General features: G+C 47.1%; 1 protein-coding gene across 1 annotated transcript in view; it reads right to left on the bottom strand.

The window, feature by feature from the left end:
* Positions 1-26,665, bottom strand: part of hydin (HYDIN axonemal central pair apparatus protein) — a 1,604,351-nt gene that overhangs the window by 552,953 nt on the left and 1,024,733 nt on the right. The window contains exons 45-47 of the mRNA XM_072518656.1: positions 16,346-16,487; positions 9,958-10,120; positions 7,197-7,868 (exon numbers count right to left, since the gene is read on the bottom strand). Of these exons, the coding sequence (XP_072374757.1) occupies positions 7,197-7,868; positions 9,958-10,120; positions 16,346-16,487 (977 nt within the window). The remainder of the gene's footprint in view (positions 1-7,196; positions 7,869-9,957; positions 10,121-16,345; positions 16,488-26,665) is intronic.

Genomic DNA, 26,665 nt, shown 5'->3' with positions numbered 1-26,665 from the left:
CTATGTTGAAATTAATTTGCCACTTGCAAGTTTATTGACATAAATTTAAATTTTCACAGTTTTCCTCTCATCAAATATCCATGCCAATCTTTCCCGGCATTCCATACTCGAATCTATTCAGTCAGGTTTCTGACACCCACAGTACTCATACGGCTCTGATCAAAGTCACCAAGGTAAACTATTCCTTCCCCTCCTTTGTGACTTTCTGCAGCCTTTAACACCATCTTTCTCAATGTCTCTCCACACTGGGTTGGATTGCATTCGCCTGGTTTCATTCTGATCTGCCGAATAATAGCCACATGATCACCTGCAATGACTCTTTTCGCTCTAGCACCATTGTCTCTGGCGACCGTGTCAAGCATCTGCACTTAGCCCCTCGTATTTCCCATCGAAATGCTGCCCTTGGTGACATCATTTGAAAACACAGCTTTAGTTTACACATACCAACTCTACCTCAGGGTTTCTCTACCTTTCCAAATTTTCAGACTGCTTGGGTGTAATTTTCCAAAAATATGGAACATGTCAGGTTCTGACTGGGTGCTGGGGCACAATGCCATGTCCTTCACCACCCGACGGCTCTACTCACCTCTGAGCTCCCGGCGTGGTCCTCATGACAGGTTTCGGATTTTGGAAACCAGCAGTGTTTCCCGCCAGCATGAGGAACATCTGACGCCCCAGAAGCAATGGCGTTAAGCTGTTTAAGCATACTTAAATCAACTTAATTTTATAATAATCAGGTTCATGCTCTCACTGGGTGTGAACCTGATTACGTTAGTGGAGTGGGCTGGAAACATCACATTCTGAGTTCTTGCCAGCATAAATTCTGTTTTTGGCCACTTGCCAAAGTGAGCGGTCATTGCGAGATTTGCTCCTGCAGCGAAATCAAGGCCCTTGTCTCACTTCCGGTTTTCAATGAGCAGAAATCCCCTCTAATCAAAAATTGGGAAGAACTATTAGGTGGGATTCTCAGAATGCCCAGAATGCATTTTCTGATGGGGCAGAAAATCGGCGGTTGGGGCAAAGATCATAAGACATAGGAGCAGAATTAGGCCATTCAGCCCATCAAGTCTGCTCCGCCATTCATTCATGGCTTCTCATCCTTGTGGTGATATGTTGGTGAATGATATTGTACATAGCTGGTACTGCGACCTCCAACCAGTTGGTGGTGTCAGACCCTGGTCATGTGACGTGGGACACCAGGCAGTTGGTGATAGGTCGTGCAACAGGACAGTCGCACTTAGAGTAACTCCCGAGTAACTTTGTCTGCACATATTCATTTCTGTTAGCTACCTTTCCACGTGTTTGACAAAACATCGTGCTAGTTAAACAAATGCAATATCTGTGTGCATCCTTATGAACGGTGACACCACAGAACAAAACATGGTACCAGGAGTGCTGAACACTTAAAGCTGACTGCAGAAAAGACAAAGAAAAACCGGCCGAAGAATGGAACAAGAGGAAGGATCTTCAGCTGACCTGATGAACTACAGCTAACTGCAACTCAGCGCAGTGAACAGCAGTGATGCTCGAGATGGAAGGTTCAAAGGCACCCCACCAGCTTCAGGTCTTGGGTAACACAGACAAAAACTGGTGCATTTTTAAACAGCAATTTGAACTCCATGTCTTGCCCTTGGCCTCCTGGCGCAGCCTATGTGCATTGCATTGCTCATAGTAGCAGGTCCTCAAGCAATTGCAATCCACAATATCTTCACTTTTGATAGCAAAGGAGAAAACAGGAGATACAACAAGGTGATAGATCATTTCGATCGGGACTACTCTCTAAAAAGGAACAGAACGTTTCAAAAATAGCTATTTCGTACACACACCAAGAAGGCCGATGAATGGTTTAACAGTTTTGCGACAGATTTAAGGTTGAAGGCCCACTCTTGCAATTTTGACCATCTCCAGTCGTGGATGATCTGGGACCAAATAGTTTTTGGCACATCAAATAATGGTGTCTGTGAGAGATTGTTGAGCGAAAACGACCTCGCACTTGAAGATGCTATCAAAATCTGCCAGGCGAGTGAGATGGCTGCGCAACAGCTCCATACATTCAGCTTAAAAAATGTGATGCTAGTCCCAAAGAAGACACTGCCGCCATAATCACTGTGGCACAGTCGAAAAATAAATGGGTGGTCATTTTGGAAGCATTGTGATGACGTTAAATATGAAATGTGGTCTCAGTGCGGGCAACCATTTTGAGCGGACTGTTATGCAGCCTCACAAGAAACATGGGGCTGGATTCTCCGCAACCCGATGTCGAAATTGCGTTCGGCGCCGGGGCGGAGAATCCAGGTTCCCGCATGAACTCAGAACCACTGCTAGTTCGGCGATTCTCCCTCCCCCCCCCCCCCCCCCCCCCACCCCCCGGAAAAGTGCGCAGTATCCACCACCAGAGGCCATTGCCAGAGGCCTGCCCCGCTATTCTCCGTCCCGACCTGACAAATTCCCAACGTCGTGGACCACTTATGGTGCTGCCGTTCGGGATACTCTCGTGGCAGCTGCAGACTCAGCCCACGGCCACCATAGTCAGAGACAGGCCGATTAGAGGGCAGGGGGGCCCTCATACGGGACTGGACCTTTATTGTGCAGGTGGTCCTGGTCGGGCGTGCGGCCGATCGGGGGCACTATTTCCACGATCCAGGTCCGCACTCTGAGTCCGCCATGGAGCACGGTGCAGCCGCTGGAGGCTGCCGCCCTGCGTATGCGTGGCCTCTGACTGGGAAGTGTGGGAGGCCGTATCAGCAGCTGAGCAGCGAACTCCACGACAACTGCGTGCTAGCCCCCTGCAGGGCTGTGAATCTATGGCCTTTTGACGCCAGTTCTTCTGGCATAAAAGACCACAGTTTTCACAAGGGCGTGGGGACATGGTCCCTGAAATGGAGAATCCAGCCTGTGGTCTTGATTTAGTCGGCCATTTTGGGAGGCTGACCATATGTGCCATTTTGTGCCAGAAGTGCGGCATCTCCCAGACATCTCCCACAACGATATCCTGCACTGGGGAAGGTTTGTTACGAGTGTGGCAGGATGGGTCATTTTGCGAGGCGATGCACCATACGTCCGACGCTTGACCGGACAAAATCGGTGACTGTGGGTACAGATACATGCACCGAAGACAGGGCTGATTTGTCCCTGATCTCAGTAAGTGTCACAAAGGGCTCGACTGGTAAAGGCAAATATGTGCCCTCACGATCTGCAGCCACAATGACGCGAATGAGGGGACCATAGAGGACAGATGGACGATCCCGTCACTGATTAACGGCAGGCCGATTAATGGAAGCTTGACACAGGAGCAAGAGCCAATTTTCTCCAACTGTCAGTGGTGGATCGCCTCAAAATCAAGCCTACAGTGGTTCGCCGGGTGGTAATTCTGAAGAATTACAATGGGGGTCAGATCACAACTTTAGAAGCATGAGCTTGAAGTCATGGTCAAGGATAGAACACAAATAATAATGTTTTCCATTGTAGAGACAGACCGCAACTTGCTCATGGGAATGGCAGCCTGTGAACAGCTTGGGCTCGTCAAATGGGTGTCTACGGCAGATAGCATGACATCCCACCGATGTACCTTTGCAGAGTTCATCATGGAGGACTATCCGTTTCAAGGATTTGGCACTTTGCCATTCACATATTGTATTCAGCTAAAGGAGCATGCAAAGCCGGTCGTACACACACCCAGACATGTGCCTGCTTCGCTGAGGGACCAGCTGAAGGCGGAGCTTCACAAATGACGGATTTGGGAGTCATCAGGTGCATCGAGGAGACCACCGACTGGGTCAACTTCATGGTGTGTGTAAAGAAGAGGAATAGCGACCTCAGGGTCTGTATGGACCCCAAGAATCTCAACTTAAATATAAAAAGGGAGCATTACCTGATCCTGAATAGGGAAGAGATAGCATGTGAAATGGCTGGAGCGACCTGTTTCAGCCAGCAGGTTGCGTCGCAAGACTTCTGGCAACTGAAGCGTTGACAACGTGAGTACCAGATTGTGTACGTTCAACACACCCTTTAGGAAGCCGTTCGGTATCATCTCACTGTCTGAAATTTTCAACCGTGCAATGGAGCACGTTGCAGGAGGATTAGCAGGCATCCGTGTCTACGTTGATGATATCATCATCTGGCGGTCCATATGATCAAAGGTTGCAGCTAGTCCGACAAAGGGTTAGAAAAAATGGCCTCAAGCTAAATCAGACCAAGTATCAGATCGGGGTGGATATCATCACATTCTTAGGACAAGATTATTGGCAAAAGCTGTGCAGCCGGATGGTGAAAAAATCAAGGCCATTCTAACGCTGCACGTCACACAGACAAAAAGGGCGTCTTGCGTGTACTCAGCATGATAAACTTTGTGGGCAAATTTATCCCTAACCTGGCGTCCAAAACGTCTCACTTGCGAGATTCAATCAAGAAAGATGTTGTTTTCAACTGGACACCCAAGCAGGAGCAGGAGTGGCAGGCGCTGCGGGTCTCGCTAACAACAGCGCCAGTCCTTGCTTTCTTTGATCCGACAAAAAACTCGAAAGTTTTGACTGATGTGTCTCAGGATGGCCTTGGTGAACGGTGCTTCTGCAACAGGGTGCAGATGACAGCTGGCTGTCGGTAGCATATGTGTTGAGGGCAGTGACTGAAACAGAGCGTAGATTTGCGTAGATCAAAAAAGAATGCCTGGGGCTGGTCACGGGTCTCAAAAAGTTTCATAATTACGTGTATGGGCTGCCTACGTTCCTGGTGGAGACTGACCACAGGCCACTCATTTCATTAGTACAAAAATTAATCCTGTGAAGTATTAAATTGTTCTTACTGTTGTAATGATACCCTCTGTTTGGCGTGGTCTAGAAAGTCAGATAATATACTTAGAATGCCAGAATCCAAATGATTTTTGTGCATGGAGAGAGACTGTAGTCCCAGCACTGATTACTGTGGAACACCACTTCTCAACTTCTGCCTGTCTGTCTTGTAACCAGTTTGCTATATTTTCTGTTACTTGTCTCCTGACTCCACATGCTCAGTATTTAGTTACAAGGCTACTGTGCAGAACTTATCAAAGGCCTTCTGAAAGTCATGGGAGGCCAGAAGACGGGTGGCCTCCAGGGACAGGGTGTCCTCACTTGGGTGTGTGGGGTAATATCCATGCGTGTGTGGGGGGTGAAATTGCCCATGGTGGGGGTGTTACTTAGAAATCAGGGCACCTTTTCAAAATGGCAGCCCAGTCTCCGAGTTCAGATCCCCAATGCTGAAAAAAATTCTCAGGGCACGATTTTACAGCCACACTGCGCTGAAAGACAGTTCGCTGCGGTGCTGCGAGGCCGACAAGAAACCGGGAAGCCGCGCTCCTGGGATCTACCTGGCTCGCAGTGCCGTTGCGATGTAAATCCTGCCCATTGTGGGCAGGATTAACTTTTCGCAAATATTAAAGCGAGACAGCTAGCTTCACTTTTACGTGCAGATTCCTGAGGTACCCGAGGCGTTGGGATCTATCTCCTTCGCCTCGGAGACCTTGGCCGAGCGCCATTTAGTACTGGTCTCTACAAATGGGGACCAGGTGGAAGTCTCCCAGGGGATTGGAGGCCACCAGCTGCATGCCTTTGGGCAGGGTGGTACCCTGGCACTGCTGGTGCCCCCTTGGCACCCTGTCTTTTCCACCTGGGTGCCAGGCTGGAACCGCCGAGGTGCCAAGCTGGCATATTTTTGTCCGGTGGGGATCGGGCCGGGGTGCCCTGTATGGGTATTGGGGGGGTTGGCGGGGTTACCGTGGACCCTCCCATAGTGCATTTGGGGTTTGGGGGGGAATCAGGAATCGCTTCAGGGACTCCAAAGATCGAGGCGCCATTTTAAAATGTTATCCCGATCTCTCACTACACTGAGGAGTTCCAGGGAAAGGAGCGCCTCAGTGCACAAAACGGGGCTATGTGTGGCCTTGGGTGCATTTCCCCACTGAGGACCCCATCTAACAGAGTGCCGTTTTATAGCGTTGAGCTTCTCAGTGCTGTAAGCGTTGGGAAACACGCGGCTAAACGCGCTCGCTATGGGACTTTGTTCCCATTTAGTTAAATCATGCCCAGTGTGTGGGCTAAACTGGAGAAAAACTCCCCTGTACCCAATAAATGTGAAAGTGTCATTTGATAGTGGGGAACTCGCCGGCAGAGCCGGTGGGAAACTCGCTGCGGAACAAATGAACTTGGACATTTTTCCGTTAAATTGTACCCCTCATTTCCCAATTTTTCCCACCTCTGACCGGTGATGTAACAAGAGAACATAATTTTAATACATTTCACTCAATTGCAATATGCTTAAAGGGCCTCCTCACCATATGTACCCCCTCACTAACTATTCATACCTCGCTGACATGTCATTATATCGGTGAGGTTCAAAACAGCTTTTTAAGAATGTGAAGCAGTTGAGGGGATACCACTAGTGGTGCCAAGGTACGTTCAGCCCACAGGAAAGAGGCACATGCCTGGGTACCGTGCACTGGCACAGGTTGGGACTGCCAGGTTGGCACTGCCAGCCTGTGCTGACTTGTGCCATGGGCAGGCCCTCTGGGGAGTCCAATTGTTGGGTGGGGAATTCCCATTATGTGCAGCGGGGGGAGAGGGTGCAAAGGCCTTTGAAGGGGTGGACTTGACAATGACAGAAGGAGTGGACAGGGAGGGGGATATGGCATTGAGGAGGGGACAACAGGCCCTGGCCCGTCAGAGTGACGGTGTGAACCATGTTTTGTCAAAGTGGCTCAAGATCTGGTCTGAAAACTCAGCAGTGCATCTGGAGAGATACACGCCAGTTTTCAGTCAGAGCCTAACAGTCTGACAAATTATGGAAAATCTCTGCCCATTATCATTGATATAAGCCAGTGTCTGTTACACCGAACTACAATATCAACTAGTGTGTAATCCATAAACTATGATTTAAAAAGTGTCTAAACTACAAACTGGAATATTAGTTTGAAATATGTCTTCTTCTGCAATCTAATACTCAATCTGTTTTGCATGTTTCCTAATTTGGAAGGCAGTTTTTTAAGCACTTCAACTTCAGTGGCTTCGGGGTGGACCAGTGCATGACAGAAATGTAGAAAAGGGTGAGCATAGGGGATGAGCTGCGGAGACTTGAAACAATTATGTAGGTCCAGTGTAAAAGCAGAAGAAGTCACAGAAAGTTAGTGATTCGTTAGACATAGTTTTATGCTATTCACACATTACCTCTTTCACTAATGGAACCTTTCCACTGTCCAGGACAAATTTACCATGGCAGTCCTCTGGGTTCACCACACGCAGCTTGATTTGTGGCACTCCCAAAACTTCTTCTTTCTCTGCACTTTCCTTGCTATCTCCTTCAGCTACGAGTTCAGACTGTGGAGATATGGCACTTTTCTCCTCTCTCAACTTTTCTAATCTTTCTTTCTCTGCCTTTTCTCGCTCCAAGCGGTCCTTCTCAGCTCTCTCCTTCTCAGCTCTTTCAAATCTCTCTTTCTCATGACGATCTTTTTTCCCTTTTTTCCCCGAGGGTGCAGGCCGTTCTAAAGTATGCTCCTCCCCCAAGCTTTGGACATCCTCTGATGCTGGGAGAATTATGCTTCCTTGTGCTCTGTCCCAGAATTCAAGAATTTGAGAGATTTTCTTCTGATTGCGCTCATACCTTTGAAATCTCTGAAAAAGCAGTTTTTCTGGACTTTTACTTAATACATCATCTTGAATTGAGTCAGTTCTGTCCACAATTGCATGATTGCTTCGACCAAAATTACCCCTTTTCTTTTTAGGTCCTTCCTCTGATTCAAAACGATCCATGTGGATTGACTCACGATAATCCCGATAATCAGCAATGGGGACTTTTGTTTCAGGAACTTCAGACTTCACTGTTGAAATATTTGTGCTCTGTCGAAAAGTACATAACAAGACCAACATTTTATATGTTCCTCTGTTCCCAGAACACAACATTTTCGCATGATTACTTACAGAAAGGCAAGTATTGGGATATTAAACTTTTTATATTCAAATCAAAACTCCACAATTGGTCAAGCATTTTGTCTTGTTTATGAAGTGCAGAAATTTGGATCATAGACCCCGATCTACTGGAATATTTCACTCTTAATGCTCCAACCCAAAGTCTGGTCAGTGGGGAGCCGGCTTGTTCATTCAACAATGACTTTGGATGTTTGTCGAACAAGGGGTGTACCTGTGTTACCCAAGCAACCCACACAAAAGACTACCTGAATGGTGTTGCAGAAAATTCAGCAGCTGATATGGATTTCCTCTCAGAAAGTCACAAAACTTTGCAACAAAATATTTGGATGATTCCTACTGATATGTTGATTTTGCCCCTTAAAAACAGAAGAAGACAAAGTTGCCTTATTTCTGCAACACTTCCTCGCCTTCTGAGCCCATGCTGAATCAGCAGACTACAAATCACACAACTGATGGTTTAAGTGTGTGTTTCCATTGAACCCAAGGAATGTAACTCCAGAACTTTAAACCTGAAGAATGCAATTCAGATATTTAGCCCCAAGGAATGTATCTGCAGATATCTTAGCCCTTGCTCTTGTGCTCTCTCTCATTTGGCTTTTCCCATGAAACATATGTTTGTCACAGTGCTGCATAATCACCCTTCCCCATCTCCAGTCACATCAGCCATCATTTCTGGATTGGTAAGTGGTTTCAAAACTGGATGCCCTTCCTGCTGTTAAACCTCCCCAGGAACTGGTAGTTAGCATGCCTGCATCAGTGGCTGGATTCTTCCATGGCCAGAAAATGCTGGAATGGGACTTGAACACAGATCATTCTGACTCAAGAGGCAGGGGTGCTACTGTCTGAGCCACAGATGGATTCCAATGTACCTGCACATATAAACTCAAGGATTATAGTTACAGAACTTTAAAGTAAGGAATTTACGGAGGTGTGGTAGCACAGTGGTTAGCACTGCTGTCTCACAGTGACAGAGAGCTAGGCTCAATTCCGATTTTGAATGACTGTGTGGAGTTTGCACGTTCTTCGTGTCTGCATGGGTTTCCTCTGGGTGCTCTGGTTTCCTCCCACAGTCCAAAGATGTGCAGCTTAGGTGGGAGTGAGCCTCGGTAGGGTGTTCTTTCAGAGGGTCGGTGCAGACTTGATGGACTCAATGGCCTCCTTCTGCACTGTCAGGATTCTATGTCTATAAGTGTGAATCATGTCTGAAACCTTGGGAATTGAACCTCCAATCAATGAATTATTTTTCTGTTGCTCCAATTAATTGCTTCATTTCCTATTGATGTTGACTGTTCCTGGGATGTCCATCACTCACCCAACTGACTTTTCTTTCTGTGTTAGCTGATGCGACAAATGTTATCAGGATGCTTGATCATGGGGGATCACTGCTGAACCTAATCCAGTCATCAACTGAAATTTCCATTGGCATAACCTCCACCAAAAGTCAAGAGCAATCAGGAGTGCCTACCCTTCATCTCATTGACCCATCTCACTGGTTCATCGGAGAAATATGAAGTCAGTCCAAGGATCCACCCTGTGACTATAGATGGTTGAATGTCATACTGAAAGGGTACCTTTGCCCACTGAAGCAGCATAATATTTAAATTACAATATTCAAAAATAAGAAGCAACAGGAAGTTTCAGGTGAAAGTAATCGCAATTAATTCAATTTTAAAAAGATTATTCTTGCAAAGATCCCAGCAGCCCAAAAAAATACATGATGGTGTTATTTTTTTTATCTCGATAAAAAAAGATGAAGAGAGAAGGGGAAAAGAAGGTGTAATTGGGAAAAGTCTGAACTTTGAGATGCACAGACACTCAACATTCGATTGCGTCCAGTGGTCCATCCCTGGGTAGCTGCCAAAGGGAAGAGGCTATCACTATTTTTCCTTGTCCTAATTTCTAACCTTAAAAGATCAATAGCACCTAGAAAACAGTTCAAATGAATGGAGCTGTGTGCATTTCTCCATTCTCAGTTTCCCCAAAAATTCTGTTTCCATACCATCCTTGCGCTTATCTGGAACTTTTTTGCATCGTCCCTGACACCAAAATCTTTTTTTCCTTTTTTGGATTTTTTCTTGAGTTCTTCTTCCTCCCGCAGCCTCTCCAATTCTTCCCGCCATTTCTGCTGCTGCAGCTGCCGTTCACGTATCTCATTCATAACTCTGGACACAGAAACAGTGTTATCACATAGAAACCCTCTCCTTTTCGGCAATCATCACAACAACTGATTTGCAAGTTCCTGAGCCCAATAATTTAGGTGATGAAGCACTAGATGGTAAAAAAAATTGGCTGTTCATGAATTACTAAATAAAAGCAAATGACTGTGGATGCTGGAATCTGAAACCAAAGGGAAAATGCTGGAAAATCTCAGCAGGTCTGGCAGCATCTGTAGGGGGAGAAAAGAGCTAATGTTTCGAGTCCATATGACCTTTTGCACAGCTTTGACAAAGGGTCATCTGGACTCGAAACGTTAGCTCTTTTCTCTCCCTACAGATGCTGCCAGACATGGTGAGATTTTCCAGCATTTCCCATAAATTACTAAAGGTTGGCTTGTATTAACTCAGCTCCCACAATGCCACACACTGGCTTAATTATATCTTAAGACCCTTTACTACCTTGGTTCTATAACCTGTAAACCCCTTGCCTATCAATCTCCCCCTCACTAGGGGAACGAGTAGCGTTGCAGCTATGCTCCGGGATCAATACCTGGAGAAAATAGCTCCAAGACCACCACAGTAGCCGGGAAATTTAAACTCCATTAAATAGATAAGGTATGGATACAAAACTGTGATTAATAATGGTGATCATTCAACAACTGGATTGTTGTATAAGTCCATCTGGTTCAATGCGGTCTTGTAGGGAAGGAAATGTGTTATTCTTACCAATCTGACCTATCTGTGAATTTAAGGCCATAGTAAAGTAAGTATTGAACTCAAAACTGCCCTCTGACATGTCCTAACAAGGCACTCCATTGTGTCCATGGAGCAGCTCATCACATATGTCTCAAGGGCAATCATGCAGAAGTAATAGATGCTAGCCTTAGCCACAATGCCCAAGTCCTGTGAATGAAAAAAAAAGTTTTAATTGACCTCCAACTCAACATCTGTTTGGAGAGGGAGTTTGACATTTGCTCTAGCCTGCAAGTGTGAAGATGTACTGCTTGAACAACTAAACACAAATTTTAAGGTTACCTCCTCTTGTTCTGGATTCTCCTCTTACTGGAGGAAATAATTTCTCTCTAGCTTTTTATTAACTCACTTATTCGTCTCTCTGTTAAAACTCAAAGCTGGGAATTATTGGTCAGTGAGTGCACAGAAGGTGAATTTCTATCCTTCAGGGTTTAACTGCAAGAATTTAAAAAAAGGGATCATGCTGAAGGATGCTTTCGCTGATCAAGGAAAGACCCATACAGAAAAAAAGTACAGTTGACATATTTAATAGATTGCTGTACCTTGCATTAGGAAGACTGCAGCTCTCAGTCTGTACACCTTAGAGTAGGGGCACTGACCTGCAATTGTGAGCAAAAGCCTCAATATTTTCCTGTCTGGCACAAGGCAGTGAGGACCATGAGACTAACCCAGCTGAGAGCTGAGTCAGCAAAAAGTAGTGGTCCAGCCTGAAACCTTCTGCTCTGAATATCTTAGCAACACTACAATTGAGCATTTATTCATTAAATCATTGAGGATGCCTTCATCAAATGTACAAAGAAGTCAGCCCGAACTTGAACCGTAATCATGATTCATGAGCTTCCTCTGCAGGATTGCCTCATAGAACTATAGAGGAACAGCAACATACAGTACTCCACCCACTGCCTTAAACAATGCATCAGGTTCTGTAGAGGTTCCTCTCCCATGCCATAACCAGATTTCAAAGTCATCAGCTGGCACATTCCTCCCATGTTGCTAATCCACCCATCATGTCATCTTCCACTCTCACAGCCTGGGATCAATAAATGGACACAGAGCCCCTATTAGTGCCCAACCAATATCTATATGAACCACATATAGGACAAAATCTTCCATCCTCGTCCGCAGCTGGGATTTTCCGGTGCTGCTGAGACTGAATGGAGTTTTGGCTGGAGCACCACATTTTTTGCTCTTGTTTGCAACGGCTCCCACTACGGATGACACCGGAGAATGCCACCCATAGTTTAGCTATCCCAGTACAGATCCAGACCCTCATCCACTGTTCCTTTATTAACCTTAACCTGTTCCTTCTGTACCAAAATTGCCAATGAGTTGTTTTACTCAAATCCACGCCAAAATCTTAGGCCTGAGTACAATAATAATCTGCAGTAAATCATTCAGCAAAAGAGAATTCGCTCGCAATTCCACTCCATGGGCAGAATCTTCCCAATAATTTGTCAGTGTCAATTTTGCTGAGAAAACCGGCATGCAGCACTCCAGCTGCACAGCCAGGTTTTCTCTCCAGATTCTCCAGCATTCTGTGCAGAGAATCTAGGGGGGTATTTTTTGCCATCACTCTGGCACTCCACCACACAAGCATCGGGGCGTATCCCTCCAACAAGCATTGAACCCCCGCCCCCCAAACAACAGGGTGACTGCCTCCCCCAGTAGACATTGTAGCTCCCACCCCACAATCATCAGGGCGCACTCTCCCCCTACAAGCATCGGGGTCTGCCCCCCCACCAACATAAGAGGAACCCCTCTCCCCAATGGGCCTCACATAGAGCCCACCCCAGCACTGCCAGCGGGGCAGTGCCAGGGCATTGCACTCTGCCCCAGGGGCTATATTCACCTTTGCACCCCAGCAGGTTCCCCTCGGCTGCATCAAGCGTTTCTAAACCTGCTGTGAACCTTGCCGATGTGATGTCATGTCAGTGAGTGTGAATATTCAGTGAGGGGGGTAATATATTGCGGGGAAGCCCTATAATGATATTTAAATCGATTAAAATTTATTGAAATGAGGTTCGCGCAATGTTATGCAAAGGGCAAGGGGCATGGAAAATCGGGAATCATGATCTCATGGGCAGAAATCAAGTTTGCTGACTCTCGCGAGATTTTGGGCCCGCATCTGACATTGATGGCTAAATTGGGCTCAAAATCGCCTCCCATATATTGGACAATTACGACTATTCTACAATTATTCTGCAGGGATGCACTTCTGCCACTAGTTGGAGCTATAATGCCTGTGATATCACTAGGAACAGGATTTTCCACACTCCCTGTGATGTGTTTCGCGGCAGAGGAGGTGACCTGCTAGTGGTCAGTGATAGAATTTTCCGTTCCCGTTGCTGCCAGGGTACTTTTCCATCGTCTGCACCTTCGGCACCAGGGAACTCCGGGCGGTGATCTGCTGTCTGTGGGGCCAGAAGATCCCACCAACAGGAACAGCCGGAAAATCCTACGTAGGTGGAATTTAATGCCCAGCCCAAGACGAGTTTGAGAATGTGGGATAGTTAATCAGTGGTGTTGAGGCTTCAGCCACCTTTCTGCTTAAACACACTAGCTTTTTGAACAGTTTAATATTATCTTTCTTAGCCGCCCACCCAGTTTTTCATTTTGTCATCCGGCTGGCAAGCCCCAAAAGAGCCGGCTCTGTTCAGACAGGTCAACTGGCCCGATGGACCTGACTCTGCTGGAAGGTTTTGTAACATCGCCTACAGAACTGACTCAATCTCTGCATGTCTGCTTCCTCTTGGAACATCAATTTGTAAGTGAATCTTACAACACTAGTCAGCCAAACGCCTACGTGAAAGAATTCCTCATTGGACTTTGACTTTGGGACTCTGAAACATATGTGATCACAATATTGAGCTTTTATGTGGTCCTTGCACTGTAAACCTCCTTTTGCCTATCGCCCTTTACTGTGTGAATGTAGAGTGAGATGTTGCAGACCTTCTGAATCAATCCTAACTCACAGTTTGCTGAGAGATTATTAGTAACATTGAATCACACAAAACTTGGGAGAAAAATATGCCACTGCTTATTCTTTAAAACTAAACACCGACTGGTTAGGGGCAAGTGGTAAGTGGAAAATAGTTCTGATTGAACTCACCCCCTCCTATTCATAACACATTTTGCTAACATCCTTGCTGTTGTAGGGGCTGGTTTAGCACACTGGGCTAAATCACTGGCTTTTAAAGCAGACCAAGGCAGGCCAGCAGCACGGTTCGATTCCCTTACCAGCCTCCCCGAACAGGCACCGGAATGTGGTGACTAGGGGCTTTTCACAGTAACTTCATTGAAGCCTACTTGTGACAGTAAGCAATTTCATTTTCATTGTGCTCTATGCTTTTATATATTAAGCCCCAAATCCCACGTTCTTAACCAGCCCAGCTCCTTTCAACAATCTGTGAACATATAACCCCAGGTCTCTTTTATTGCCTTCCTCATTCTTCTGACCAAAACATATCACTTCACACTGCTTTTCATCTATCATGTGTTCATCTGTTCCACCAGCCTGTCTGTGTCTTTATAAGCCTATGGTCTGAATTTCATGTGCCCCTTCCAGCTAGCTTTAGGCAGCAACAGGGGGTGGGGTGGGGGAGAAATAGAAGGAACATGCTTCCTGCTGGGTTCCCACTGTTATAAGGTTCGGAAAGGAGCCCACACCAAGCCGAAAAGTTTGAGTCAAAGGTTTAATGCAACAGAACAACAGAACAGAGCAGTTATTCTACTACAGGAGCCTGCTCAATGTTCATGCCCTCTGGTATTATACAGGATGTAGAAGGGGGCGTCCCACCCCTCAGTGGGAAGTGTATATTCCTCTTTGGGTCCTATGATGTGGTTGAGGTTTCATTAGTGTCACATGACCTGTTTAACCCTGGGTTATGACACCCACCTTCCCCGATATTCGACAGGTAAGGCGTCCGATGGGCGACCCATCCTTTCCCCTATTGAGGGCCTTACGTGACCATTGTATGGCAATTTCCTGCCTCGTCTCAATTTGTAGGCTGGTGGGAGAATTTCCATGGTATGGGGGTAAGCCTGAAAATGATCGGACTTAGGTCTAAGGTGGAAAGTGACGGGTATGCCTCTATCTGAAGCCCTTCCACCCCTTAAGGTCTGGTAGCCACTGGACCTTTCTCCCCGCAGGTCTCTCCCCTGGCACTGTCCACTCCCCCGCCCACTCCTCCCCACCCCATAGGCATCCCGCCTCCACCCTGGAGCCTGAAAATGAACCTTTCCATCCTGCCCTGGGACTTGGGCTCTGTTATCTTCATACACTTCATACTTCTGTCCACTGTAGCTCCTGTCACTGCAGGGACCAGAGAGCTGCTGGCCAATCTGCGGACAGGCAACTCTCTGAGGAAGGGAAACCCTGCCATCCATATATCCTGGCCTAGCATTGTCCTACTCACAGTTGACAACACTGCCAAGTTCTGAATCATCAGCAACATATAAAATTGTACCCTGCACTCCAGAGCGGGATTCTCCCCTACCCAGCGGGGCGGGGGGTCCCGGCGGGATGGAGTGGAGTGAACCACTCCGGCATCGGGCCGCCCAAAAGATGCAGAACCCTCCGCACCTTTAGGGGCTAGCCCGCCCCGGAGTGGTTGGCGCCCCGCCTGCTGGCGGGGCCGAAGGAACTCTGCCGGCCGACGCAAGTCCGCGCATGCGCGCGAGTGTCAGCGGCTGCTGATGTCACCCCGCGCATGCGCAGGGGGGTCATCTATGCGTCGGCCATGCCGGAGACTGAAGGTCGGCGCGTAGGAAAAGAGTGGCCCCCCCCACGGCACAGTCTCGCCTGCTGATCAGTGGGCACCAATCGCGGGCCAGGCCACCGTGGGGGCAACCCCCCGGGGCCAGATTGCCCCGCGCCCCCCCTGGATCCCGTCTGCGCCGCCAGGTCCCGCCGGTAAGGGACCTGGTTCTATTTACGCCGGCGGGACCGGCATAGAAGCAGTGGGACTTCGGCCCATCGCGGGCCGGAGAATCGCCGGGGGGGGGGCCCGCCAACCAGCGCGGTGTGGTTCCCGCCCCCGGCGAATGTCTGGTGCCGGAGAATTTGGCGGCCGGCGGGGGCGGGATTCACGCCGCCCCCCCGGCGATTCTCCGACCCGGCGGAGGGTCGGAGAATCCTGCCCTAGGTTATTACCGATCAAGAAAAGCAGCAATACTACTGAACAAAATTATATCAGGAAGGATATGTTCATACAAATATTCATGGAAATCCAGAACTCTCTCCCTCAAAGAGCTGTTGAGGTTAACTCAATTTAAAATTTCAAGCTGAGAAGGTAGAATTTTGTAAGGTAAGAGCAGTCAGGGATACAGAATCAAAAGGGTAAATTGAGTTGACATACAGATCAGCCATGGTTGAACTGAGTGGCAAAACGGGTTTAATGGGTTAAAACCGTTCCTTTGTAGGAGTGGTTAGTACATCTACAGAATCTGAACCAAACAGTCGGGAGAATATTCACTCACTTTTCCCTGCGTTTTTTGAATAAAGATGCACGTTTCAGGTCGAACTCTGCTCTTGCTTCCTCTGACAAAGCATCGTATTCCTCTTCGCTCAACTCCTGCAGATAAATTCTCTCCTTTTTTGCTTTCTCCTTCGCCTGTTTCTCTGTGATTTGGGTGAGAGGAACAGGCATTTGTATATCTGATGTGATTTATGGGATGGGTTCCATATTAAATTCTGTATATTGTTATGGGCCAGGGTTTAGAGAGCCCCAAAGTGTATCATGGAGTTCACCTGACCCACAACTTTTAATAGATTGTGGTTATGGGGAGCACACGGGCCTACGTTAGAGGTGTGGTGCAACAGAGCTTTGCAGTACTTTTAAATTAAAACAATGTTTATTTATGAAACCAGTTAACACTTTATAAACCCACAGTAAACATCTTAACAACTATCAACACCAATAAATCCCCAAAGAATACAGTACTCTATAGATAACCCCTAACAAATTCCCAAACAACATCCGGAAAACAAAAGACCCCTTTTAACACAGAGATCAGGTTTAAATTCACTATTGAGAGCAGTCAGCACTTTGAAATCACCCAATTGATTTGGAGACAGTCTTTAGTTTGCAGAGAGAGATCCTTATACAGCTCCTTGGTTTGCCTGCAGCTATCAAGCTCTCAAAATGAAACTAACCACACCCTGTAGCAAACAGACTAAAACGAAAGTAAAGCAGACAAACAGCCCAGCTCCACCCACTCTCTGACATCACTGCAGCTCTCTAATAATCACCCATTTCTTAAGAGTACACCCACTACAGCTATTCTTATAAATCACACATTTCTTAAACACCCATTTCTTAAAGGTACTCTCACATGACAATATATACGCATATATATATATATAAAATTAAACTCCCCAAATAGGTCAGCTTACAAAAGCCTTCTTAATTGAGAAAAACAGGCAAAGGTTCTTCAAAGGGGTACTATAAAAATAAAAGTAAACTATTGCGGATACTGGAATCTGAAACCCCCCCACAAAATGCTGGAAAAACTCAACAGGTCTGGCAGCATCTGTAAGGAGAGAAAATAAAGTTAACATTTCAAGTCCGTATTACTAATCGGGTCGGTTTTACGCTCGCATTCGGCGTAAATGAGAATGGTGACGTGGATCCAAAATCTCCCGAGAATTGGGAAATGAGTTCCTCAGCGGCGAGATCTCGTTCCCAGATTTTCCCCGCCCCTCGCTTGTGAAGTATCAAGATCCCGCCCCTTCATTTAAATGCATTTTAATGAATTTACGTATGTTTAAAGGAACTCTCCTCCGTATTAATTATTCCCCTTCACAGAATACTGAACCTTGCGGTGTCATGTTGCGTCGGCGACTTTCACAACAGGTTGGTGAAAGTGGGAAACAGTCGAGGGGATCACGCCATGGTGCCAAGGTAAGTAGAGCCTCTGAGGGAAGAAGGCTATGCTAGGGCACTGCCCCTTGGCACCGGTTTGTAGTACCAACTTGTGCCAGGGTGGACTCTCCTGGGAGCCCCATGGGAGAGGTTCCACTTGTGTGTGTTGGGGCCGGCCATGCCTGTGAGGGGAAGAGAGTGTCCAATGAGACTGTGGTTGTGGATGAGGAGTGGCGAAAGCTCCTGAGACTGTGGTTATCGAAGAATCATAGAACCCTTCAGTGCAGAAGGAGGCCATTCAGCCCATCAAGTCTGCATTGACCCATTAAAGACTACCCCCTACCCAAGCCCAAACCCTGCCCTATTCCTGCAAACCCACCCTAAGGCGCAATTGTTTTCGGCCAAGTCAACCGAAAGACTATGGGCAGGATTCTCCGTTTGCCGACGCCAAAATCGTAAAACGCAATTGGGCGGAGAATAGGTTCTCCGGGTGTGGCATTATCATAATTATCAGCATTGTAAGGGTCAATGTAGTGTTAGGAGTCTATTTCTTGTAAGAAACAAGTTAGATTAGGTAAGAACAGCATTAGGAGATTGAAAAAGCAATCCAGAAGCTACAACTCAGAAAAAATCGACGATGAAGACTAATCAGAAGATGGAAGGTCTCAAGAAGCCTGACCACTTCAAGACACATGGTAAACTATGCCAGAACCAGGCTTTCTTTAAGCAGCAATTTGAAGGTTTAATTTCTACCGCCACACTTGAAAATGCCTCAGACCAAAGGAAAATAGCACTCCTATAAGATTTGGCTGGACCACAAGTATTAGAACTTTTTAATTTGTTTGAATTCAGTGCAGATGAGGATAAAAATAAATTCAGCATGGTGCTTCAAAAGTTCAATACACACTGTAAGAAACAGGGGCGGGATTCTCCCCTACCCGGCGGGGCGGGGGGTTCCGGCGGGGTGGGGTGGCGTGAACCACTCCGGCGTCGGGCCGCCCAATAGGGGTGAGGCCCGCGCCGGAGTGGTTGACGTCCCGCCGGCTGGCGTGGAAGGCTTTTGGCGCCACGTCAGCCGGGGCCGAAGGGACTCCGCTGGCCGGCAGATGTCCGCGCATGTGCGGGGGCGTCAGCGGCTGCTGACGTCATCCCCGCGCATGCGCAGGGGGGGGACCTCCTCCGCGCGGCCATCGCCTCCGCGGAGGGGAAAGAGTGCCCCCACGGCACAGGCCCGCCCGTGGATCAGTGGGCCCCAATCGCGGGCCAGGCCACCGTGGGGGCATCCCCCGGGGCCGGATCGCCCCCCCCCCCCCCCCCCAGGGCCCCGGAGCCCGCTCGCGCCGCCTGGTACCGCCAGTAAGGGAGGTGGTTTAATTCCTGCCGGCGGGCCCGGCATTACAGCAGCGGGACTTCGGCCCATCACAGGCCAGAGAATCGCCGGGGTGGCCCGCCTACTGGTGCGGCGTGTTTCCCACCCCCGCCGAATCTCCGGTGCTGGAGAATTCAGCGACCGGCGGGGGCGGGATTCATGCCGCCCCCCGGCGATTCTCCAACCACAGTAAAAAAAACTGTCCAGTGAAAAGTAAACAATGTTCCAATTGTTGCAAACCTTCCCACTTTGCAGCACAGTGTCGTTTATCAGCAACTGTTCCAGTAACCAAACTTAAAAAGTCCGAGAGTGTTTTCAGACGGATCCAAAGTGTGCTGAGTGAAGAGAAAAAATCCGGCATCATAACGGCTCACCATATTCACTTTCGGATACTTCATGATAGAAGCAGTCACTAGGATTAATTTACTAGATCGAAATGAAAGACCAGTAAAACAATTCTCGAACATAATTAAGGAGTGGACTATCTCATTAGAAATAAATGGAAAACCAATACCATTTAAAACAGGAGCGGAAGCAAATATTATCACCCACCGATCTTTAAAGCAAGCTATTGACAAATCACAAATAAAGCAATCCACTTGTAGGTTTGAATATTATAATGGTAACAAGATAGTCACAAGAGGATCCTGCTGTCTTGTTAAAAATGGGAACATCGATATATCCATCGACTTCGAGGTGGCAGAGGGTAAGAAATCATCATTAATTGGACTGGTTGCTTGTGAAAATTGCAGCTAATTGAAAGGATTCACTCAACCAGTACTTCAGCTGACCAAGGTGAGTCAAGAGAAGGCTTCGATGTTTTGGAAAACCTCTCCAAAGCTACCACTGATGTTGAAACATCAGAACCCGCGATAGTCCAAATAGTCTCAAACTCGTTTCATTACCGAGACACTACCACTATCTGACCGCAAACTCCAGACAATAAAAGCCAAAACTGAAAAGGAAGGTGAAACAATACCCAAAAGAAGGCTGGCCTGCTGGATGTCGATCTGCCTTTCGAGACATAAGAGATGATCTTTCTACGGTAGACGAGTCCTGCTCAAGGGAGATAGGATAGTGATTCCTGCCAGTTTACGTTTAGAGATTCTGCAGCAGATTCACGAGGGTCATCAAGGCAGCGAAAAGTGCCGCAGGAGAGCCAGACAGTCGGTGTATTGGCTGGGCATGAACAGAGGTATCAACCAATATGTTCAAGCATGTACAATTTGTCAGATGCATCAGCCTGCACAGACCAAAGAAACCAAGCAACAGATGAAAATCGTTCTCAGTCCATGGAACAAAGTGGACATGGATTTATTCTGTTTCCAGGGTCATGACTACCTGATAGTGATAGACTATTATTCCAACTTTCCAGAGGTGATGATGCTGAACGATTCGACTGCCAGATCGGTGATAAAGGCAACAAAACAATTTTTGCACGCCATGGGATATCTCTTAACGTTGTCTCTGACATGGTCCGTGTTTCTCAAGTTGGGAGTGGACACAGTTTGCAAAGCAATAGAATTTCAATCATATTACTTCCAGCCCATGTGATCCTCAGTCTAATGGAAAAGCAGAGAAAGGAGTAGGGATAATAAAGAAGTTATTCCGCAAAGCGAGTGAAGATAGTCAAGACATATCGTTGGTGTTGTTAGTATATGGAGCGACACCATTAACAACTGGTCTATCACCTGCTCAAATGCAAATGGGTAGACGACTAAGAACCACATTACCAGAGATCATCATTCCTGAAATGGATAATAAAGGGATACGTGAACATATCATGGCAACGAAAAAGAAGCAACAAGAGGTCTATAATCGACAAACCAAACCTTGGTCTGAACTTGGAGAAGGTGACTTGGTGAGAATTCAGAATCCAAACACACTGCGAAAGTTCTGAAACAAGTAGCACCAAGGTCATACTTAGTAAAAACAGAACAGGGCTCTCTGTTCAGGAGAAACAGACGAGCATTGCTGCGTGTCAAACATAAAGTTCAACCTCAGCTTTCGAATGTTGTATCATGTGATAACATATTCAAGGACGTTGCCTTTCCAGATCCCGAGTTAGTGCAGACGCTGCAAGAAGATGTGGCAGAGCAATCCAACACCTTGAACATTCCGTTGAGACGACCTACGAGAAGAAGACCACCAGAGAGACTTAATTTGTGATGATTGTATGAAACCGTTGCTCATCTAAGTGATGTGACAGTTATTACGTATTAATGTACAGGAGTATAGTGATTTTATGATAGTTACTAGCTAATAGTCAGAATTACACCTGTAAGGTAAGGGTTAAAGACAATATCACACCAATGTTATAATAAGTTTATTTACAAAGAAAGGTGGATGTGGTATTATCATAACTATCAGCATTGTAATGTCTTGTCGAGAGAAGCCACTAGAGGGAGCTACAGTTATAACTATATAAGGCAGTGATGCTGGATCTTAGGGGAGGAGTGTATGCAGCAGTTAGGTAGTGAAGGTCAGAAGAGCAGATAGTGCAAGTGAGTGTAGATCATAGTTTAAACCAATAGTGAGATTAACTGTAGATGAGTATAGTTTCAATGTTATTCATCAACTGTGTATTCTTAAGGAGTGCCTGTAGAATCCAAGTTAGTAGTGTAAATAAATTCATTGCTTTGTTTAAGTTAAAGCTATTTCATGGTCTTTGTGAACACTGTGCTAACCATCCTGAAATAAGAAACACAAAGAACACCACACCAGGTTTGTTACAAGGTTACAGTTGTGTGGGACATGGGTTAGTGCCAGGGATACAATGTTGCCTATTCACTTTGGCTGCCCTGAGGAGGTTGCCCAGTTTCTTCCGGCACGACTGTCCTGCCCGGACGATGTTGCTGGTGGAGCTGACTGCCTCTGCCACCTGTGCCCAGGCACGAAGAACGGTGTCAGCTGGCAGCTTCCTTTCCTGGGCCGGGTTACAGGGTCCCCCTCCTCTCCTCCACAGCGCCCAGGAGGGTCTGTAGCTCGGCATTGGTGAAACGGGATATCACTCTCCTTGCTGCCATATTGTTCGCCGGGATGGTGCGTGTGGGGATTAAATTGTGTATATGCGGCCGAAACTTGTCAGCATACTGAGTACCAATTGCCAAACCGGCGAATCTGGCACCTTTTCTCATTAAAATCGATTGTGCTCCATGTAGCGCCGGTGCTAGCCCCTTAACCAAATAAGTCCAGGTGTGGCGCCAGTTTTTCTGTCGTGAAAGTCCACAATATCTGCGTTGGTGTCTATACTTAGTCTCAGAAACAGAGAATCCTGCCCATTGTCAAAGCTAACGGCCCCAACATTGGCTTTTGCCTCCATATTGTCAGGCAGATAGTTGAGAAAGTTGAGGGGGCAGGTCCCACAATGACCCGACATGCTAACAATCTTAAAGGGTGCCCATCACAAAAAGAAAAATAGAACCCCTCGTCACCCACCCAACACCATTCCCAACACGCAACATCACCATTCTCAGACTCCTTCCTTGCATTGCCTGGGTACTGCCCCTGGCACTACGCTCATGCCGATGTGAATGGGTTTTGTGGTCTTACAGGTCTGATAATGAGATGGCTTCCCGACATTAAACGTGCGGATTTCTGTTCCGTCACTGAAATCCTGCCGGCGTAACTGTGTTTTAGGCCTCTTCCTGAATTGTCTTCTGTTTTCAATCCCACCCTCCAAAAGCGGCAGCAGAAAACCCACCCCTGCAACCCCCCGACTCAATGATTTACAAACCTGTTGGAGTTTTTTGAGGATGTAACTAGCAGAATAGATAGGAAGGAACCGGTGGATGTGGTATATTTAAATTTTCAGAAAGCTTTCAATAAGCTCCCACACAAGAGATTAGGAAACCAATTTACAAAAGGATTGAGGAGCCATCTTTAAACGGCGCCCCGACCAGTGCTACAGTCTAATGGCCACCAGCCCACATCATGGGTGTCTTGGGGGCTCGCCCCCCCTCACCCCCCCTCAACCCCCCCCCCACCACCCCCCGCGCCCCCCCCCCCACCACCCCCCTCCACCACAACATTAATTGCTGGCAAATCCACATCTCCACCAACATTCTCCCAATGGAATTGGGGGAATATACTGACATGCATTGAGAACTGGATAATGGACAGAAAAAAGGGTAGAATCTTGAGGCCGCACTCACCACTCGCACAATTGGCAGCGAGGGTGGAAAATCTCGCGAGAATTGGGAAGCGCAATTCTCGCCAGAGCGATTGCGTTTCCCGATTTGCCCAGCTCCTCACCAGCGACACCACGAAATTCATGCCCTTGACCTCATTTTGATCAATTTTAATACATTGCCACGTACTTAGTTGCCCGACCTGCCAACTGATCACCCTTCACTAAATAGTCATACCTCGCTGCTGTGACAGCTGGCTGGTCCAACGTGAGGCAGTCAAGGGAATCCCTTTTAGGGTGCAGAGAGTGAGCAAGCTGTTTTGTTGACGATGAATGACGGTAGGGGATTGTGGTTTTGATGGCGATGAATGCCAGGGGGTGGGAGGGAGCATTGATTTTACCGGTGATGGACGTGAGGGGGTGCCGATGCCCCGAGACCTCCATGATGTGGGCTGGGGGCAGTTATACTGTGGCACTGGTTGGGGCATCCTTTAAAGATGGAGCACCAATCCATTTGGAGCTGGTTTCCTGGCTTTAGAGGCTCTGCCCCACGAGAGTGATGGTGTAAATCACGCCCGCTCACTGTTTTTGGGAAAGAGGCTCAAGTTTCTGTGAAAAAACTGGGTTGTAGAAAACTGGTTTTCTGCGTCAGCCTGACATTTTGCCAAACTCTGCTTAGATTCTGCCCAGTGAGTAGGAATAAATGGTTCATTTTCAGGTTGGTAAACTTTGAGTAGTGGGGTACAGCAAGGATCAGTGCTTGGACCGAAGTTATTTACAATCTATATCAGCGATTTGGTTGTTGGGATTAAAGATAATTTTTCCATGCTTGCAAGTGACACAAAAATAGGTGGAAGTGTGAGTTGTGAGGAGGATGCAAAGATGCTTTAAGGGGAGTTGGAGAGGCTAAGTGAGCGGACAGGATCTTACTAGTTGGAATACATTGGGGAGAAATGTGAGGCTATCTACTTTGGTTGGAAAAACAGAAATGCAATTATTTCTTAAATAGTGAGAGTTTGGAAGTGTTTAACTTCAAGAGGACTTAGGTGTCCTTGTTCATGAGTCACTGGAAGCTAATATGCCGGTGCAGCAAGCAATTAAGAAGGAAAATGGTATGTTGGCCATTATTACAAGAGGATTTGCGACTCGGAGTAAAGATGTCTTACTGCAATTATACAGAGCCCTGGTTAGACTGTTCCTGCAATGTGTGCAGTTGATCTCATTCAAATGTACAAATCCTTACAGGGCTCGACTAGATGCAATCAGGATGTTTCTCCTTGGTGGGGGTGGGGGGATCCGGAACCAGGGAACCAGGCAACATAGTCTCAGAAAAAGGGGCAGGCTATTTAGGACTGAGATGAGGAGGAATGTTTTCATTCAGAGGGTATGTGAACCTTTGGAATTCTGTGCCCCAGTGGGCTGTGGAAGCTCAGTCATTGAGCGTGTTCAAGACATACGGGATATGGAATAGTGCAGGAAAATAATGTTGAAGTAGAAGATCAGCCATGATTTCATTTAATAATGGAGCAGGCTTGAAGGGCTGAATGACCTACTTTTCCTTAAATTATGTTGTTCCATTTTCCACAATCAAAGGGTGTAAATCAGATCTTTTCCTTTTTTCTTTGTAAAACACTAAGACCTACTGCACACATGTACCACTAGAGATGATCATTCTGACAGCTTCAGCCATGGCTCAATGCCACTTACCGGACGGAGTCAGAAAGTCATAGGGTCAAACCTAATCTAGAGATTTTAGCACATAATCCAGGCTGACACTCCAGTGTGATACTGCCTTCAAATCCAGCCAAGATCCTGTCGTCTGGACTTTTGCAACCTAGTTCCTTCTGGGGGCACAACTGCAGTGGGTCGGCTCTCAAACAACGACGAGTCAGAATACAGGAGGGAGATAGAGAACCTAGTGGAGAGCCTAGTGGAGTGGTGTAATGACAACAACCTCTCCCTCAGTGCCAGCAAAACTAAAGAGCTGGTCATTGACTTCAGGAAGCAAAGTACTGTACACACCCCTGTCTGCATCAACGGGATTGAGGTGGAGATGGTTGACAGCTTCAAATTCCTAGACATGCAGATCACCAAACATCTGTCCTGGTCCATCCACATCGACGCTGTAGCAACGCCTATACTTCCTCAGGAAACTAAGGAAATTCAACATGTCCACATTGACTCTTACCAACTTTTACAGGTGCACTATAGAAAATGTCGTCACCTAAAATTGTGTCCAGCAAGGGATGGTCAGGTTTTATGGACAGCAGGCTGCAGAGCAGATCAAACAAAGTTTCAGCAAAAGGTTTTGCAGACTTCAAAATATTTCACAGGTTGATACGAACAACATAAGCAAATGGCCATCTCCAGACCATCCCAGGAAAAAAAGAACTGTCCTGTCAATCACACTTTTTTACCAGATACGGCGGCACCGAAACTCCTTATCTGGAATGGCCTACCTGCCCCCAACACTTCCAAACATGGCCACTGAGTGCCCACTCCAAAATTCATGTGGCAACCCCAGATTGGACTTGATTGATCAGGCTGATTGAGATTTGATCAATTGATTAACAAATGGCCCAGAGACCGCTCACCAAAAGGGACAAAATTCAAGCAGTTTTAAAAGGTGCTGCACAACTTTAGAATTTCTCTCTGCAGCAGCAACCAACAACAGTGACTTCCACCAGCCGACGAAGGAGACCATCACCCGACCAACTGAAGGAACACCAGAGCCAGGAACAGACCAGACCAAGGATTGGACATTGAGGACCACAAGATTCGGGATACAGATAAAGACTAATATCTGTCTGATACTTGCTACAGTAAGAAGTCTTACAACACCAGGTTAAAGTCCAACAGGTTTGTTTCAAATCACTAGCTTTCGGAGCACTGCTCCTTCCTCAGGTGACGGGCATTCAGCCTATGATCTTCGGGTAAGCGTTCTCCAAGCAGCCTTCACGACGCGCGACAACGCAGAATCGCCGAGCAGAAACTTATAGCCAAGCTCCGCACACATGAGTATGGCTTCAACCAGGACCTTGGATTCATGTCGCATTACATTCACCCCCCACCATCTGGCCTGGGCTTGCAAAATTCTACCAACTGTCCTGGCTTGAGACAATTCTTTAACCTGGGGTTACCCCTCTCTCTGGCTCTGTAAAGACTTAAATACCTGCAAATGCTCGCATTCAAAGTATCGTCTTGCTATCTTTGACTTTGTCTATATATATATGTTTCTGGAATCTTCATTCACCTGAGGAAGGAGCAGTGCTCCAAAAGCTAGTGATTTGAAACAAACCTGCTGGAGTTTAACCTGGGGCGGGATTCTCCGAAAACTGGCGCGATGTCTGGGACCTGGCGCCAAAAACGGCGTGAAACACTCTGGCGTCGGGCCCCCCCAAACAACGCAAATTCTCCGGCCCCAAATGGGCTATCAG

Source organism: Scyliorhinus torazame, chromosome 10, assembly GCF_047496885.1.
Source record: "Scyliorhinus torazame isolate Kashiwa2021f chromosome 10, sScyTor2.1, whole genome shotgun sequence".
NCBI classification, from domain to species: domain Eukaryota; kingdom Metazoa; phylum Chordata; class Chondrichthyes; order Carcharhiniformes; family Scyliorhinidae; genus Scyliorhinus; species Scyliorhinus torazame.
The sequence above is the reverse complement of the archived record's forward strand: the minus strand, read 5'-3'. Positions and strand labels throughout refer to the sequence as shown.